General features: G+C 37.2%; 3 protein-coding genes across 4 annotated transcripts; all 3 read right to left on the bottom strand.

Annotated features, from left to right (window-relative positions):
- Nucleotides 1–4,949: 4,949 nt before the first annotated feature.
- On the bottom strand, nt 4,950–6,311 carry LOC122047965 (putative disease resistance protein RGA1). The gene has a single exon (XM_042609832.1). The coding sequence runs from the start codon at nt 6,309–6,311 to the stop codon at nt 4,950–4,952; it is 1,362 nt and encodes a 453-aa protein (XP_042465766.1).
- Nucleotides 6,312–6,340: 29 nt separating this feature from the next.
- On the bottom strand, nt 6,341–8,361 carry LOC122047217 (disease resistance protein RGA2-like). Its single transcript, XM_042608760.1, has 3 exons — nt 8,246–8,361; nt 8,066–8,145; nt 6,341–7,923 (listed from the first exon to the last, which is right to left on the bottom strand). The coding sequence occupies exons 1-3, from the start codon at nt 8,359–8,361 to the stop codon at nt 6,341–6,343; spliced, it is 1,779 nt and encodes a 592-aa protein (XP_042464694.1).
- Nucleotides 8,362–14,127: 5,766 nt separating this feature from the next.
- Nucleotides 14,128–18,630, bottom strand: LOC122047348 (disease resistance protein RGA2-like). Of its 2 annotated transcripts, XM_042608560.1 has the most exons (3): nt 18,251–18,630; nt 14,509–18,112; nt 14,128–14,231 (listed from the first exon to the last, which is right to left on the bottom strand). In XM_042608560.1, the coding sequence occupies exons 2-3, from the start codon at nt 18,043–18,045 to the stop codon at nt 14,202–14,204; spliced, it is 3,567 nt and encodes a 1,188-aa protein (XP_042464494.1). In that variant the 5' UTR covers nt 18,046–18,112; nt 18,251–18,630; the 3' UTR covers nt 14,128–14,201. The 2 variants fall into 2 exon arrangements, with proteins under 2 accessions (XP_042464494.1, XP_042464484.1); XM_042608550.1 differs by having other exon boundaries at nt 14,128–18,112.
- Between the last annotated feature and the right edge of the window lie 1,376 nt (nt 18,631–20,006).

Raw genomic sequence — 20,006 nt, 5'->3', positions numbered from 1 at the left:
TTTCTGCACAAGAAGCTCCGGCTGTTCACATTGGTCACAACGCATATTTGTTCTCTTCTTCACCACAGATAAGTTTGCATTACACAGCTCATTCCTTTTATAATGTCAGAACTTTATTCTCCATCTTCCACCACAGAAACAAATTTTGCGACACAATTCTCTTCCTTACCCCTAAATGCCATGTCTTATTTACCCATCAAACTCACCAATGATAATTATATGCTTTGGAAGATGCAATTTATTTCGCTACTTCGTGTTCATGATTTACTCGGAATTATTGATGACACTTCTCTTAAACCGCAAGAAGATGATTCAGGCTATACTATATGGAATAAGAAAGATCAACTAATTATGACATGGCTGATTTCAACAATTAGTGAGCTTATACTTCCTGCGATTGTAGGGCTTGTTAGCTCTCGTCAAATATGGGAAGCTCTTGCTCGAACCTTTGCTTCACAGTCTCAAGCACGTGTTCTTCAACTTCGCATGCAGTTACAATCGGTGCACCGAGGAGACAAATCCATCAATGAATATATGCAATCAATCAGAACCATTGTCAATAATTTAGCTGCGATTGGCAATCCTATTTCAGATCCAGATTTATTAATACATGTTCTTGCAGGATTGGGGCCTCAATATGATAGCTTTATTCCTAGCATAACTACTCGCATCGATCAAGTGTCACTTGATACCCTTCATGGCTTGCTCTCTTCACATGAGATACTTCTACAATTACAATCTCAAAGGGTTTCAGATTCTATTGCTCTTACGGCATGCAAGACTGATGGTACTATCCACCAAGGAAATCAAGGAGGTCGAGGACAAGGACAAGGACGAGGACAAGGTCGAGGACGAGGTCGAGGACAAGGACGAGGTCAAGGCCGAGGACGAGGACGAGGACGTTGTCAGATTTGTTTCAAGATTGGTCACTTTGCGCATCAATGTTATAAGAGATATGATCCAAATTTTACTGGAGGTTTTGCATCCACATCTCAAGTGTCAACCTCAACTTCATCATATCACCCCAAGGGCATTTTCTCTTGCAAGCAACCCTTATGTACCTACGACAAATTCTTCAGTCTCAGGATGGCATCTAGATTCTGGAGCAACTCATCACGTTACATCAGATTATGACATTCTTACAGAGGCCTCCTCCTATCATGGTCCTGATACTGTACAAGTAGGCAACGGTTCAGGTTTGCAAATTGCTCACCTTGGAAACACATTTTTTCATTCATCTGGTCGACTCTTTTCCATGCGCAATACACTTCATGTTCCTTCCATCACTAAAAATTTACTTTCAGTCCGTCAATTTGCTCTTGATAATAATGTGTTTTTTGAATTTCACCCTCACTATTGTCTTGTGAAGGATCCCACAACCAAAACCACCCTGCTCAGAGGAGAAATTAGAGATGGTCTTTACTATCTTCAACCTACATCCGCCAAAGCTCTAGTTGGAGAACGCACAAATAAAACCTCCTGGCATGCACGACTTAGTCATCCATCTCTACGTCTTGTTCAAGGAATCATCAATCGGTTTGGCCTACCGACATCTTTATCATCCTCATCTCATTCTTGTGAAGCATGTTTGAAAGCAAAAAGTCATAAATTGCCCTTTGTTTCTTCTTCTCATATGTCTAGTTTTCCTTTAGAACTTATTCACTCTGATGTTTGGGGCCCTGCTCCTATTTTGTCGAATCAAGGTTTCCTTTATTATGTGATTTTTATTGATGACTTTAGCAAGTTTACTTGGATATTTTTCATGAAACGGAAATCTGATCTTTTTGATATCTTTTGTCAATTCCAAAGACACGTAGAACGTTTCTTTGATCGAAAAATACTTTCTCTACACTCTGATTGGGGTGGAGAATATCAAGCGCTTCATCGTTATCTGGGCTCTTTGGGCATTCTTCATCGAGTCTCATGTCCTCACACTCCCGAACAAAATGGCTCTGCGGAAAGGAAACATCGTCATATAATCGAAACTGCCTTAGCTCTTCTCAATCATGCATCAGTTCCACTCAAATTTTGGGATGACGCGATTCAAACTGCTGTTTATCTTATTAATCGTCTACCTACTCCATTGCTTCACCATAAATGCCCTATGGAAAAACTCCATAATCAGTCTCCTGACTATACCTTCTTACGTATTTTCGGTTGCGCATGTTATCCATGGCTACGACCTTACTCCAAACATAAACTTGATCCTCGTTCTCAACAGTGTGTTTTCCTTGGTTATAGTAATTTGCACCATGGGAACCGTTGTCTACATATACCGACAGGGCGCATATATATATCTCGGCATGTTATTTTTGATGAATCTCTGTTTCCTTTTTCAGCCACAACAACAACTCCATCCTCAAGCAGTGGTACCTTCTTACCACCACCTAATATCCCGTCTGAATTACCACAGGTTGCTCATCCAATTAAACACACTGGAAATGTGAGAAGAGATGGCATCCTGGGTTCTGCTCCAGAATTCTCTACAAATTCTCCTAGATCACCAGAATTGACCCGAGTGGCTACTCCATTGAGACCAGGGCATACTGATGAGAGGAATAATGTTGTGGAACCTATTCCGTGTCCAATCTCGAAAGCCTCGCCAGTTATGGATAATATACTCTCTAGCTCTGGATCGTCAAGTAATACAAGTCCATCATCGGAATCACCATGTCAAACTAGTTCCTCTTCCTCATCAACAAGTGATTCGTATGATGGTCGTCCTCGGCGCGTGCTTCCCTTAAGTGACATATATGCACGATGCCCTCAAATAACAACTCGACATCCTCTTCCTCGAGCTTTATTGGTTTCTTCAAAGTCTATTGAACCGACTTGTTTTACACAGGCAAACAAGGATCCAAATTGGCGTAATGCAATGGCTATAGAATTTGATGCACTTCTTCGCAATGGAACATGGGACCTAGTTCCGCGTACTCCCTCCATGAATGTGGTGGGCTCTAAATGGGTATTTCGTCTTAAGCATCGAGCTGATGGTTCTCTTGAACGACACAAAGCTCGACTCGTAGCCAAAGGATTTAGTCAACAACCAGGTATTGACTTCAATGACACTTTTAGTCCAGTCATCAAAATTACATCTGTCAGATTATTGTTATCAATAGCTGTTAGTTCTAATTGGCCCGTACGACAATTAGACATTTCAAATGCGTTTCTCCATGGTCATCTTGAGGAAACTGTCTTTATGGAGCAACCACCTGGGTTTATTCATCCACAATTGCCATCTCATGTTTGTCAACTTAAGAAATCATTATACGGTCTTCGACAAGCTCCTCGTGCATGGTTTCATCGATTATCTAATAGGTTACAAACTCAAGGATTTACTGGATCGAAGACTGACTCGTCTTTATTTTACAAAAATAATGATGGATTTATGATATTTTTTCTTATTTATGTGGATGACATTCTGATAACCGGTAATAATCACAAGGGTATCACAACTTTATTAAGTCTACTCAATCAAGAATTTCCTACTCGAGATTTGGGCTTTGCTCGTTTTTTTCTTGGCATTGAGCTTATTCCACATGAGGATGGCTATCTTCTCTCTCAGAGCAAATACATTATTGGACTTCTTCAAAGAGCTAAAATGGATGGGGCACGTCCGGTCTCTACACCAATCGCTGTAAACAACTCTCTATCTTCATCTTCTCCTACTCTGTCTGATCCACAAATTTATCGAAGCATTGTTGGAGCCTTACAATATGTCACTATCACACACCCTGATATTACTTTTGCAGTAAATCGTGCTTGTCAATTCATGCATGCTCCAACTGAACAAAATTGGGATAATGTAAAAAGAATACTTCGTTATCTCAAAGGTACTATTCTACATGGTCTTCTTCTACATCGCCAATCGTCTCGAGATTTACATGCTTATAATGATGCGGATTGGGCTAGTTCTCCTGAAGATAGACGCTCTACTAGTGGATATGCGATATTTCTTGGACGAAATCTTATCTCATGGAATTCGAAAAAGCAACCTACGGTATCTCGTTCAAGCACTGAGGCAGAGTATAAAGCTATAGCAAATACAACGTCTGAGATTATTTGGCTTCAATCACTTCTCTCTGAACTTCATCTTGCATCAAATATTCCACCAAAAATTTGGTGTGATAATATTGGAGCAACATATCTCTCAGCAAATCCGGTCTTCCATGCTCGTACAAAACATGTAGAAATTGACTTTCATTTTGTTCGTGAGCGTGTGGCAACTCAACAATTATCTGTCTCTTATATCTCTGCTGAAGATCAAATTGCTGATATATTTACTAAGCCATTATCCAGACACCGTTTCAACAAGTTAGCAAGCAAACTCAACGTTAAAGATCTCCCGTTAAGTTTGTCGGGGGTAATAGAGATAAAAGAGAAATTATCTAGATTAACCGGGTCAAATTACCAAATCAACTCAAATTAAGTATTAGGATTATTCTAATAATTCTGTTATAATTATTAGAATAATTTTTAGAATTATTCTATTATTTGTTAATTGGTTAATTGACCGAGTACTTGTTTAAATCCTATATATTGTATTGTCCTTAGGGCAAATATCAATGAACAATAGATTTTATTGCTCTTATGTTATTTCTTGCTCTCGCTCTCTCCCTCTTCTTCTTTTAACAGAATGGCAGTGAGTTTCTTAAAAGAAACATTTTAAGCAGAGCAGTATTGTCCACGCATAATTTACGCAGAGATGACAAGCTTCCTGCTTGCTCATCTCCTACATCCAACTGAACCAGCTTAGGACATTCTACAATCTTCAATTCTTTGAGGGATTTAAGGAGTCCTAGGCACTCTATCCTTCTCAACTCATCACAATCAGAGATGCACAAGCATTGCAGTTCGACCAGTTGAACCAGAGAAATAGACGGTATGTATAGACAATCATTTATTTCCAATCGAGTAAGGTTGTGCAAGCAGTCGGACAAAAGTTTTGCTTATTCGCCACAGTTGGTCAATTTCAATTCCTTGAGTGACGGCGGTAGATGGCGGCCACCTTCCTCGTCATCTTCCGTTTTGCTATTTAATATGAGCCTGGGACAGCATTCTATTGTCAACATTTCTAGGGAAGGAGGGAAGGGCGGTAATCTCTTTAGTTTGGGACAATCTATGACACAAAGTTCACGCAGGCAGGGAAATAGATCTTTGCCCTCAGTGCAAGACCACTCTCTCAGTGCTTTAAATTTGCATAACTTAAGCACTTGCAACTTTGGAAAACACTTGCCTTCAAATTCATGACTCAGTCGTTTCAAAGCAGGCATGCCGGTCATGCGAAGTTCAATTAGATGCAAACGTTGACAAATAAATGGCAGAACGTCATCCCACTCCATGCAATTTTCTAATTCAAGTTTTTCCAAATTGGGTAGAACTTTTGGCATCAACCAACTAGGCGACCTACCTCCATTGTACCATCTAATTGTCAATATTTTGAGTGATTCATGTGGCTGCAGACCTTCAATTACTTCCTCGTCCAATTTGGCATCCTTAGCACCATCCAATCTCAGATTCCATTCCAACCCCAATTCTTTTAGGTGGACTTTGCTCTTTAACTTAGCCCGCTGTGCTTCTTTGCCATCAACAACATTCTCAAGATTTTGAATACAAAGTGTTCCATGAAGCTGTGTCAAATCCTTTAGTTGTCCAAGTTTGAGTTCATCATCCTCTCGAACACTAAATGTTGGCAATTCTTGAAGATTAGTTAGTCTCCATACATCCTTTATCATCAACCAAATTTTTTTATCTGCATCAATGTGTCTCAGATTGACCAACTTACCCAATTCTTGTGGTATAGACTCTAGTTCAGAACAACCATTTACCTTCAGTGTTTGCAAATTATAAAGGTCGCACAATGAGTCGGGCAGAATTTTAATTTTAAAATTGTTTGATATATCAAAGTGTCTCAAATTGACCAATTTACCCAATTCTTGTGGTATGGACTCTAGTTCATAACAATATTCTGCCTTCAGTGTTTGCAAATTATAAAGGTCACATAATGAGTCAGGCAAAATTTTAATTTTAGAATATGATATATCAAGATAACGGAGGTGAATCAATTTACCAATATGCTCAGATAACTCCAGCAAGCCACACCAACTTACAACCAGAACGCGAATGCTTCTTAGTATTTCAAAGAGGCTGCTATCGGGTAGTGAAAGTTTCAACACCAAGGTACGCAACTTGTTGTATCCTGAGAACTCCAGCGGCAATTTTTCTTTTTCTACTCGTAAATGTCGAGTTGTGGAAGCCGGCTTTGTGTGTCTGCTATTTTCAATCCTGCATGTCTCTTCCGTAGAAATCATCTCAGCTAAATCATGTATAAGGTCATGCATCACAATTCTAATCCCAAATCCATCCCAAAATTCATAATGATATCTGATTCTTGAAAAAAAGAATTGTTAACAAACTCAAGAAAATAGTCGCTTCCAACGTCTTCCATACTCTTTGTGTTTTTATCTTCATTAATGAAGCCTTCAGCCATCCACATTCGAACCAACTCAGTTTTATCGAATTTGTGATCTTTAGGAAACAACGAGCAAAAAGCAAAACAATGCTTCAAATTTTCATCAAGATATTGATAACTTAACTGCAGAGCTGGCATAATATCATCTTCATCTTGTTTTACTTTCCATATGTCACTCTCCATTACGGTGGCCCACTGTTGCTGGCATATATTTGATCGCAGAACCCTGCCAATTGTCTTTGCAGCTAATGGTGAGCCCTTCAACTTGCGAGCAATCTTTCTACCAATGTCTTCTAGCCCCGGATAGTCTTCAGGGTTGAGTGTGCCAAATGAGCATTCGTTGAACAATTGCCAAAAGGCATCTTCGTCTAAACCATGGAGCAAGATTGGTTCTGCCAGGCTAACCATTTTAGAAACTTTCATGCCCCGAGTTGTAACAATGATTTTGCTACCATGAGCTCCAACTTTGAGTAGTGCACAGAATTTCTCCCAGATACTCTTATCATCGCTCCACACGTCGTCAAGAACAAGCAGAAACTTCTTTTTCACAATATGCTGATGGAGTATTTTTTGAAGAGGTTCTAACCCCATATTCTCATCTTGTTTTTGTAGAGTTACTGACTCTATTATAGATTTAGTGAGTCCCTGCACAGTGAAATTGTCAGACACACAGACCCAAATCTTGAGGTGAAAATGATCCTGAACTCTATTGTCTTTGTGCGCATACTGAACAAGAGTAGTCTTTCCAGCACCTCCTATCCCGACAATGGGCAAGATAGAGAAGGTATCGTTGACAAATCCGTATGCAGGTTCCACCTGATTAGCTGACCCCAACAACCACTCTACCACTTGATTCAGTTCTTTCTCTCTGCCAATCAATTTGTCCGCCACCGGGGAAGAGCATGATTCTCTGGCCTGAAACTTCACCTCAGGTTGCTTCCCTCTATCATGTGTTGCTGGCAGATTCACGATGCTCTTCATACTAGTCTCCAACCTTCCTTGAATCTCCCTCACTCTAGCTCTCTCATCATAGGAAGAACCAAACAATTTTTTTGCAGCAGGCAAAATGCTTAGAAGGCCACTGGAGCCACTTGCCTTGTCCTCTTCTTCACCTTTGATCTTCTGCCTGAGGATATTGTATTGGAACTCATCTATCAAATCCTCAGCATCATAAGAAGCATCCTTGAGTTCCTGCATCAATGTCTTCCACTTGATGTTGTTGCTCCGACTACTCTGTACCTCGTCAAGGGTGATTTGCGTCTGCAGCAGCGACGTGTGCAGCTTTTTCATGTCCTCTGCAAAACCCCGGCGCTCGGCAAACAGTTGGATGGCTTTGTCGCTGGCCTTATCGATCAAGGTCTGGATAAAGGCCTGCGCCAACCATCCCCCCACTGTTAGTGACACCGCCACCTGATTGCAGAAGAGAGCAAATCTTTGCTCTTCTTTCAGATCTGCAAGCCAAAAGAACAGCAAAAACAAAACAAAGACGTCGCACCTCCGCTACTGTTACAGGATCGTAATGACCCCTCCGCTATTGTTGCAGGATCGAATGACTCCTCCGCTGTGACCACGGGGTCGCGCAACACGTCGCACCTGTCGTGGGTCTGGTGCCGGGGTCGTGCCGGTACCGGTCGCCAAGCGGAACGAGGCGTTTCGCCTGTTTCGATATGGCACTTTAAACCATGAAAAAAATTTAATATTTCTTTAAATACATATTATTAGAAATATTTAATTTTATTAGTTATAGCAAAAGGTGGAATTTGCCACCCTAACAGTCCAACACGATCGACCCTACAAGCATCTGTAAGGAGATAAATCGGGTAGCTACAGTTGGTCACTGTGGGAAGAGTATTTGTCTTGGTTTTGTCGAGATTCGACACCTTGCTCATTGTAACAATATCTATTAAGTATTAGTCAACTCAACTATGTCCTTGGGGCGACATTTATTTTTATTAGTAAAATTTAAAAGGACAATTTTATATATTGTCAATGATTATTTATACAATTGGAAGTGGTAGTCAGGCTAAGTAGCAATAATTTTATCTTAGGTCAAACCTAAAAATTTAAAATATTTTATATTAACTAATTTAGAAACAAGTAATAAATTATTGGAATATTATTAATGAGCAATGATATGCACAAGGAAAAAACTCAATGAAAATCTCAAGGATAGACACATAAAGTCATGGCTCACCATTTCACTTTTTGTGGGCCCCATCATTTTATGTGTCTATCCTTGAGGTTTTCATTGAGTTTTTTTCCTTGTGCATATCATTTTTCATTATTAATATACATTTTAATTACAATTTTTTTAAAAAAATATCAATTATTTTTAACTTCGAGGAAGGAAAGTCTCGACATAACGGTAAAATTATTGTGTGACCTAGAAGAAATAGGTTTGACTACTAGATATAGTCACTACTTATAATATACTCTTCCTCGAAATCCCTTATTGATGGAAGTTTCGTGAACTAAACTGTCTTTTTATCAATTTTAACTTTGATAAATTATTAATAAAATTTATTTAGTCAAAAATATTTAGCTAGAAAATATCGATGGTGAATTATTGAAAAAGTGAAAGAAAAATAAAAGTTAAGAAACAAATAATACTACAATATTAAATATGCATATTTTAATAAAAAACTATTAATTAAGTATAATCAATAAATATTTTTAATTTATTAACAAAATTTAATTTTGATTAATAAATTAATTTTTTAACAGTAAAAAATTTAAAATTACTAATTAAATTTTAATAAAAAAATAAAAAAAATTACCAACCAAATCTAATTTTAATAGTAAAAAATTAAAATTATCAATTAAATCTAACATGAGTAAAAAAATAAAAACGATCCAGATTTAATTTATAAAAAATTTTAATTTTTTGACCAAATATAGTTTAGCTAGTAAAAAATTAAAACTACCAATGAAAATAAATCTCGACTAAAATTTATTTTAGCTATAATTTTAAATACTTAATATCTAAACTCATATATTTTAAAATTAATATTCATATTTGATTTATATAGATATATATGTAAAATTTGTGGGCCCCAATATAATAGGGGCCCTAGGCATAGGCCATGCCTTAGCCAGCCCTGAGGTCTCTTTTGATCTTTAGTGCGCATACATCAAGGTATGCAAGTCCCAAACTCCACAAAACTAGCCCCATAGAAGCAATTAAGTAGCTGAATTAAAAAAAAACATCCAAAGGAGCAATGCAGAATCAGAGTGAAGAAAACATCATAATGGAGATCAGATAAATGCACACACCAAACAAGTATTGACATGGAATCATCATTCAGTCTTTTCCTCTATGCAAGGATTTCAGATTTAACTCTCATGAAATTCAACTATAGAGTGGAACTTAGTTTTATTAGAAAGATAAAACAAGTTGATGTTGGAATTACCTTAATATTATTTAAAGTTCAAGAAGTATTATACGTTAGAGTAATTTATGTGATCCTATATTTTAATGTTTGGACAAAAGTTTAAGTTAACTTTATTATTATATTTGATATGCATATATTATGAATGTGCAGGATGCATGTACAACAAGGAAAGACCAAGTGTAATTTTGGCAAAGGAAAATCCAAGGATGAGTCTTGGCGGTGTAAGTCCAAGCATGTAGTCTTGGCAATGTAAATTCAAGTGTGACTTGGCAAGGATAAAGTCTCGAAGAGAGGAGCTCTTGGCAAGATTGAAGTTCCGGAGGCACAATCTCTTGGTAATTGAAGACTCGACAACAAGAACAAAGCCGATGGAAGCTCTTGAAGGTAAAGCGTGAAGGATGAGAAGACATCTAAGGAACACAAGGCTGATGGAGGAGGCTAAAAGGTAAGGTCAAGAATTTTACAGGCGAGGACGAGTGCTGTGAGTGTACTCAGGGTAAAAAGTTGATTGGTGGTTGAGGAACAATGAGCTATGAGGCTACTATTTGCTAAGCTAGTCGACTGGTCACTATGGCAGTCGACTGACACCAGTCAACTGGTATGTGATCAGTCGACTTGTAGCCGACCGTTGGGGTGTAACGGGCGGCTTCACTTAAAGGCCAGTTGATTAGTGTCTACATCAGTTGTCTAGTAGCAGGAAAACAATTTACTGTTTTCCTCCCCAACTCTATTAAATAGAGCTTGGCGTGACTGACCTTGGTGAGAAATTTAAACTTGATTAAAGTCTATTAGAGTCTCCAAGACCCTCTTGTGTGATCCAAGGTTGTGTGATCAAGAAGTGTGGTGAGGTTTCTCCACCCACAAGGAGTTATGCTAGACGGAGCTTTTCGGGGAGTCATCTACCGACGGATCATGATTGTCCATTTATGGATAACCGTGGAGTAGGAGTAAGTTATCTTCGAACCACATAATCGCATCGTGTTAGAGTTTGTGTTTGGTTTGTTATCTTCTTCCTTCTTATTTTAGGTTAGTTTTCGTATTGTTAGCTTGTTTTTGTATTTCACTGTGCACTAACATTATAAGAAGCGATCTATTTCGATGAGAAACTATTCACCCCCTTAGCGGCGTCAAGGTTCCAACACTTTGAATTCATTTCCAAATATAAAATGGTTCATTCACCAACTCCTGATCAATTAGGGAAGTTAAACCATATCTACGTCAGTATATCCTCACAATTCGATCTGAAAAAACAGGGTGCCAAGAATATCAAAGACAGTATAATGTGAGAAATGAGATCTTTAATCTTATCTGGATTCTCTTTAAAACATAGCAACCAAGAGGTACACATGATGCATCAAGGAGCAATTGCAATAGAGCACTTCGGATTCGATCTGATCTACGAAGCAATTATATCCTAACAATTTTCATTAAAAAAAATAGTGCTTGATTAAGATCTCAAATTCTTGCACGTCATAAACAATATATTACAGAACGATTGTGTTAATACAAAAAAAGAGGGAAACAGACCTGGTGTTGATATCATTAAGGGAAAGCCAATATTTCAGCGTAAATTTTCTAAGAAGGTGAGCATGTGCCTTAGCAATTAAAAGAGATCACAGATCTCATTAAAGGCTTATTGCTTTATGACCATAAAAAAGACTTGAATCTTCTCTCAGATATTCTTCAGGATATTAAGACAAGAGGAAAGAAACATGGTTGGGTTTTTGAGTGCATCCGTGGTTAAAGCATTCATAATTTGATGTAGCAGTAATTATCGATTTCGTTGATTTATGCATGAATATTAAAATCGATTTAATCTATTAAAACCGTTGCTTCACGCAAGAATACTTGAAACGATCTTCTAAATTTGTTGATTCAAAGAAAAATATCAAGAATTAGGAAAATAAGGACTCTGTCGAAAATAATATTAATAAAAAACTCTCCCTAAACATTCACTGAACAAATCTTCGTATAGACTCAAATTTTAAGACTAAAGAATGGTAAAAAAATCCTGATATATCAACCTCAATTCTTATTTTATAAGAAAGAAAAAAATCCTATCAAAAAAGTAAATTTCTTAATTGTAAGAAATTAACAAAAGAGGATGCTCTAACTTATGAATACTAGAAATATAAAAATACTCTCGATAAAAATAATAAAAATATTAAAATTCCGTTCTCAAATTGCTCTTTTGTTTGCATCATTCTCTCCATAGTGGAAAAAATTCACTCTCGAATTATTGGTCATATCATCATTAAAAGCATTGTCGACATATTATTGTCTTTTTGGTGTGATGCAATAAAAGATGATGTAACGGATAAATATCAAATTCGATGATTTATGCACGAATATCGAAAGCGACTTGGGTATCTATTAGATCTGTTGATTCGTGCATGAATATCAAATTCAATACTTCTACAACCTGTTGATTCATAAAAGAAAATCAGGAAATAGAAAAGTAAAACTTCTCGTACAATCTCACTCTGATACCAAACTGATGTAACGGATAATTATCGATTTCGTTGATTTACGCACGAATACCGAAATCAATTATCAAATCTATTGATTCACACACGGATACTGAAGTGATTTGAAGAAGAATACCAGCAATTAGGAAAATAACGGCTCTGCCAAAAAATAACATTAATAAAAAACTCCCCTTAAATATCGACTGACTAAACAAACACGTATATATAGACTCAACCTCTGAGACTAAAGAAAGGATAATTCCTATTTTGTAAGTTAGAAGAAAGAAAAGAAATCTTGCAAAAAAGAAATTTTTTTAATAAAAATTCTAATAGTAAAAAATTAACAAATATGAAGGTAAATGATAATCTATAAATACCAGAAATATCAAAATACCCTAAATATTAAACTCGATAAAAATAATTAAAATAAAATTACTCTTCTATCCGCATCACAACTCCTGCAACGAAGACAAATACTCACATCCTTCTGCCTAGCTTTCTTAAAATATATAACAAGTTTTTTTGAAAAAAAAAACGTAAATGGTAAAAATGGTAGCGGTGGATCCTCTAGTATTATGAGATTCACCGACGAAGATAGAGGATATAGTTACATGTTCCGTTTAAAAATTATCTCTCCATGCTTGAATTCCTAAATTCGTCACTCAATTGATAAATAATTGAAATTTGGATATACTGAACGGCTACATGTGTTGTCTTTACTTCCCCACCACCACCCTCATCACCGCCGCTACCGCTGCCGCCTCCTGCCAAGCAACCCTAGCTAGATCACCTAGTGGCTAGTGGATCTCAACCTAAGTAGAGGAGCTCAGCCCAATTGATCATCTTCTGTCACGCATCTTTCCTCGCTTCAGTCTATTCCCAGCCTGAAATCTCTAGCAATCTCTCATGCTTTCTCGGATTCAACACATGGCATTGATTGCCTCCGTCTCGTTTTCTTCTGCAGGGAAAGAGAGAGCGATATCGGAGACGGAGTACTACAAGGAGAGGGCAACGAGCAACTGTTCGACTTCGGATACAATCTAGAAATTATGAACTCATTTGTACAAAGCACCTTCATATTGTTTTTCTTTCAATCCAGTCCCTATTTCAATGAACTAATATAGAGGATTGAAGGATTAGCTTTCACTAAATATTTAGCTACACTTTTCATTTTTCATTAAAAATTTATCAAATTTAGAGATGATGGCGACAAAGATCTCGCGGTTGTTTGTATCCAACAAAATAATAAATTCACCACTATAAATAAATATCCGTGGAGGAAAAATGAAAATATAAATCAATATGCAGAAAAAAGTATAAAATAGTTAATTCAAGATTGTGCAAGCCAAAAATACTCTTTAAGAGTTGAACTATGAATAATTATATTAATACAGTCGTTTTTGGTCCGTGAGAATAAAATACACAAAGGAAAATACAAATTGAGCCATTAATTAGTCTGTATGAATGAATATTCAAGTGGTAAACCCAAATCAACAATTTTCATCCTACATTGTAATTTATCTTTCACTAGAAATTCTTCTCATTAAAGGAAATCTAATTTTTAAGGTCTAAATCATGACAATTTCTAAAAAAAAATCTACAAGTATCCATTTTGCAAGCTCACACGATACAGAAAAAATTAAATAAATTAGAAATCCACACCGATACACCATAAACAAATTTTGTTCCCTAGCAAGTGATTCTAAAGACACCATATATTTCCATGGGAACATATGCCTAAGCCATCACTTCACTTGAATATTATTATTAGCAAACTCCAAAAGATGCTTTTTACCTTTTGTCTTATGCACATTATGCCCATGAAGAACCATATCCTTGTTGTGATAATTAATTGAACCGTCCACGTTCTCATTCCAATTCCAACCTTGCCGTCGTAAGCTAACCGTGTAAATTACATGCAATACAAGAGAAAAAAAAGAAGAATGAGCAATGTAAATAATGCTAATTATCAAAGATCTAAACAAAAAAGCAAAGACATTTGGGAGCTTGGACAAAAGGAAAAAAAAAATTGTATGGCAAAGAAAAAAGTTGATGAATCGTATATACGTGAAAAGAGAGTATTCTTCTATTGCCAAGATTAACTAAAAATACAATAGAAGGAATGCAAAATAAATGCTCTTTATACATGAAAATAACTGGCGTCAAGGGTACTTACTCTCCTTTTTCTATCCGCGTAGAACTTTTCTGACTGCTCCTTCAGCGTTGGATGAACATCGCCAAAGCAATGGAAAAAAATTAGTGACATGGGAAGCCCATCCTCTGGCATCGCTCGGATCTGTGGACAATCAAATATATTTAGTTCTTCGAGAAGGGGAGGAAGTCCTTTCTCTGACAGTGATTGGATCCGTGGACAGTCGTCTATTTTTAATATCCGTAGGGAGGGAAGAATTCCTTTCTCTGGCAGTGATTGGAGCTGTGGACAGTGATACATCACTAATTTTTCTAGGAAGGGAAGGCAATGCAGCAGCTCAGTTGGAAGAGATTGCAGTTTATCGCAATCAATGAATCTTAAAGATGTAACAGCAGTGAGGCTTCGCACCAATATCGGCTCTATAAATATCACCTCCTCAGAACATGATTCAATTTGAAGTTTTGTGATGAATGACAGTGAGTTTCTCAGAGGAAACATTTTAAGCAGATCAGTGTTGTCCACGCATAATTTAAGCAGAGATGACAAGCTCTGTGCTCGCTCATCTTCTACATCCAACTGAACCAGCTTAGGACATCCTACGATCTTCAATTTCTTGAGGGATATAAGGAGTCCTAAGCACTCCATCCTTCGCAACTCATCACAGTTAGAGATGTTTAAGTATTGCAGTTCTACCAATTGAACCAGAGGAATAGACGTTATGTGTGGACAATGGCCTATTTCCAATCTAGTAACTAAACAAAGGTTGTGCAAGCAGTCGGGCAAAAGTTTTGCATATTCGCCACAGTTGATCAATTCCAATACCTTGAGTGAGGGTGGGAAATGGCGGCCACCTTCCTCGTCAACTTCCGTTTTGCTATTTAATATGAGCTTGGGACACCTTACTATTGTCAATTTTTCTAGGGAAGGAGGGAAGGGAGGTAATCTCTTTAGTTTTGGACATATTTGAACACAGAGTTTACGCATGCAGGGAAATAGATCTCTGCCCTCGGTCCAAGACCACTCCTCCAATGCCGGCAAATCAAATAAATAAAGCACTTCCAACTTTGGAAAACACTTGCCTTCAAATTCATGACTCAGTTGTTTCAAAGCAGGCATGTTGATCATGTAAAGTTTAATCAGATGCAAACGTTGACCAATAAATGGCAGAACATCGTCCCATCCCTTGCAATCTACTAAGTCAAGTTTTTCCAAGTTCGATAGAACTTTTGGCATCAACCAACTAGGTGACTTAGCTCCGTTGTACCCTCTAATTCTCAATTTTTTTAGTGATTCGTGTGGCTGCAGACCTTCAATTACTTCCTCTTCCAACTTGGCATCCTTCTCATCATTCCATTCCAACTCCAATTCTTTTAGGTGGACTTTGTTCTTTAACTCAGCATGATGTGCTTCTTTGCTATCGACAACATTCTCAAGATTTTGAATATTAAGTGTTCCATGAAGCTGTGTCATATCCTTTAGTTGTCCAAGCTTGTGTGCATCGTCCTCTTGAACACGAAATGTTGGCAATTCTTGAAGATTAGTTAGTCTCCGTACATCCTTCATTAGCACCCAAAACTTGCAATTTGCATCAATGTGTCTCAAATTGACCAACTTACCCAATTCTTGTGGTATAGACTCTAGTTTAGAACAACCTTTTACCTTCAGTGTTTGCAAATTATAAAGGTCGCCTAATGAGTTAGGTAAAATTTTAATTTCAGAATTGTATGATAAATCAAGGTAACGGAGGTGAATCAATTTATCAATATGTTTAGATAACTCCCGGAAGTGACACCTACTTACATCCAGAACGCGAATGCTTCTTAGTTTTCCAAAGAGGCTATTGGGAGGTGAATTTCTCAACACCAAGGTGCGCAACTTGTCGAATCCAGAGAACTCCAACGGTAATATTCTTTCTTCTACTCGTAGATGCCGAACTGTGGCAAGCATCTTTCTTCGTTCGTTACTTTTAATTCTACATGTCTCTTCTGCAGCAATCATCTCAGCTAAATCATGTATAAGGTCATGCATCACAAAGTGATATAATCCATAATTTCCGAATTCTTCAAAGAAAGACCTATTAACAAACTCAAGGAAATAGTCACTTCCAACATCTTCCATCCTATTTGTGTTTTTATCTTCGATGAAGCCTTCAGCCATCCACATTTGAATCAATTTGTCTTTATTGAATTCGTAGTCTTTAGGAAACAGTGAGCAAAAAGCAAAGCACTGCTTCAGATTTTCATTAAGATATTGATAACTTAAATGCAGAGCTGGCATAATGCTATCTTCATCTTGTTTTACTTTCCATATATCGCTTTCCATTACGGTGGCCCAGTGTTGCTGACACAAATTTGATTGCAGAACTCTGCCAAGTGTCTTTGCAGCTAATGGTGAGCCCTTCAACCTATGAGCAATCTTTCTACCAATGTTTTCTAGCTCCGGATAGTCTTTAGGATTGAGTGTGCCAAATGAGCATTTATTGAACAATTGCCAAAAGGCATCTTCGTCTAAACCATGGAGTAAGATCGGTTCCACCAGGCTAACCATTTTAGAAACTTTCATATCTCGAGTAGTAACAATGATTTTGCTACCATGAGCTCCAACTTTGAGTAGTGCACAGAAGTTCTCCCAGATACTTTTTTCATCGCTCCACATGTCGTCAAGAAAAAGCAGAAACTTCTTTTTCGCAATATGCTGCTGGAGTATTTTTTGAAGAGGTTCTAACCTCATACTATCATATTGTTTTTGTAGAGTTACTGACTCTATTATAGATTTAGTGAGTCCCTGTACAGTGAAATTGTCAGGCACACAGATCCAAATCTTGAGGTGAAAATGATCCTGAACTCTGTCGTCTCTGTGCACATACTGAGCAAGAGTAGTCTTTCCAGCCCCTCCTATCCCGACGATGGGCAAGACGGAGAAGGTATCGTTGGCAAATCCAGATTCAAGTTCCACCTGACTAGCTGACCCCAACAACCAGTCTACTACTTGGTTCAGTTCTTTGTCTCTGCCAAACAATATGTCCGTCACCGGGGAAGAGCATGATTCTCTGGCCTGAAACTTCACCTCAGGTTGCATCCCTTTATCATTTCGTGGTAACACATTCTTGATGCTCTCCATACTATTAGCAATTCTCTCCAGCTTTCCTTGAATCCTCCTCACTCTCTCTCTCATATAATAAGAAGACCCAAACAACTTTTTTTTTGCTCTAGACAAAATGTTTGGAAGGCCAATGGAGCCACTTGCCTCGTACTTTTCTTCATCTTTGATCTTCTTCTTGAAGACATGGTATTGGAACTCATCTATCAAGTCCTCAGCATCATAAGCAGCATCCTTGAGTTCCTGCATCAATGTCTTCCACTTGGTGCTGTTGCTCCCACTACTCTGTACCTCGTCAAGGATGATTTGAGTCTTCAGCAGCGACGTGCACAGCTTATCCATGTCCTCCTCGAAACCCTGGCCCTCGGCAAACAGTTGGATGGCTTTGTTGCTGGCCTTATCGACCAAGTTCTGGATGAAGAAAGGCGCGAACCATCCCCCCGCTGTTAGTAGGAACGCCATTTAATTAATTGCAGAAGAGAGCAGCCGCAGATCCTTGTTCTTCTTTCAGATCTGCAAGCCAAAAGAACTGCAAAAACAAAACAAAGACAGCAGTCATCAAGGACTCACGTCGATCGTATAGTAGATCGAACTATTGATTTGATTGATGGCAAATTATAAGGATTAATATGGCAAAGTAATATGTATAAGAGATTAATTTGAGTACCTCCAAATAAAGTGGATCAGGAGGTGATCGTTGCTGCCGTTGAGTGGCCGATGCTTCTGGCAAACTACGGAATACTCTCAAGAAGCAAATATTGCTAAAAGGAAGTTGGAGATCAAAGCAAAGTTGAGCGATGTTTCTGCCAACTACATAATAGTCTCCGGCTGCAAATATTGCAAAAAAGGAAGTTGGAGATCAAAGTAAACCTGAAGAATGAGAAAAAAAAATTGACTCTGCCGTTGAGTGGCCGATGCTTCTGCAAATATTGCTAAAAGGAAGTTGGAGATCAAAGCAAAGTTGAGCGATGTTTCTGCCAACTACAAAATAGTCTCCGGCTGCAAATATTGCAAAAAGGAAGTTGGAGATCAAAGTAAACCTGAAGACTTCGGCCTCTACGCTTAGATGAAGTTGACTCTGCCAGGATTGATTAAAAATATTTAATATATAATATAATTATAAAAAATAATCTATCTAACTAACCCATCATGGCATTATTCAATTCAATTAAACTCTCTCTCCTAAGGTTGTAAACGAGCCGAGCCGAGTCGAGCTTTGGAGTGTTCAAACTTATTTAATAAGATAATCGAGCCGAGCCGAGCCGAGCCGAGCTTAAAATGAACCAAGCTTTTGAAATGATTGTTCAAGCTTGGCTTGGTTTATGTTTTATGAGCTTGAGCTGGTTTGAAGCTTGCCTTGTTTTGATGTTATCGAGCTCTCAATTCAAACTTGGCTTGAGCTTGATTTGAGCTTCGCTTGAGCTTGGTTCAAGGTTGATTAATTTGTTCAGATGTTATCAAGTTCTCAATTAAAACTTGTTTGACTGTTTGAAAACTTTAGTTGTTTGATAGGTTATTGAGCTTAATAATTTAAACTTATTTGTTTATTTTATTAATTGTTTAGCATATTGAAAAGAGTTTTTATTAATGAATATGGTTTGTGAACATTGTTCACGAACGTTAACGAGTTGAACACATATGTGTTCATGCTTGTTTGTTTAGTTTAACGAGTTGTTCAAGCTTGTTTATTTAATTAATCTTGTCTATATTGAACGAACATAAATAGTCTCTTACCAAGCTGAACACCAAACTTGTTCACAAACGCTTGGTTTATTTAAAGCCCTACTCTCTCCCATTCATTTTTTTTTAATGAAAGTTGACTAATCAAACATTAATTAGAAATATTTAATTTATAATTACATAGATAGATCTACTACATACTACCAAATTCTTTGATTCCTTTTTTCGTCTCACTTTCTTAAGCAGAAATTTATCTGTACCATTAAATTTATCAATCCTTTATTCATTTTTTTTACCTCGCTTCTTAATGCCATTTTTTCAGCTTATTTAATTTGTAAAAGTTGACTAATTTAATTTGTGCAACACTTCTTCTGGACCATTCAATAAGCATTAATTAAAAATATTTACTCTATGTAATTACAAAGATAAATATTTAATTTGTGTAAGTTCTTTTGTTTTTGTTTTCACAATCAGACACTTTGATGATAATGAAAACAAAAGGACGTCTTTTTAAGATGTTGGATTAATTAAAAATAACATACAAGATCTAAGGGAAAGAAACTTTAGCAGTTGGGATAGAATCCTAATTAGATTAATTAAAACCTTAATACATATTTGTTGAATGCTGACCAATAGATGACTTGATATCATTTGTTGACCAATAAAATTTACATAATGATATAATATTGTTACTTTAGGTCTAAACCCGATGATTTACTTTTAGATTTTTCTAAAAAGAACTG

The sequence above is a fragment of the Zingiber officinale genome, chromosome 1B (genome assembly GCF_018446385.1).
Source record: "Zingiber officinale cultivar Zhangliang chromosome 1B, Zo_v1.1, whole genome shotgun sequence".
Classification (NCBI taxonomy): Eukaryota; Viridiplantae; Streptophyta; class Magnoliopsida; order Zingiberales; family Zingiberaceae; genus Zingiber; species Zingiber officinale.
This window is presented reverse-complemented; position numbering and strand designations above follow the sequence as displayed.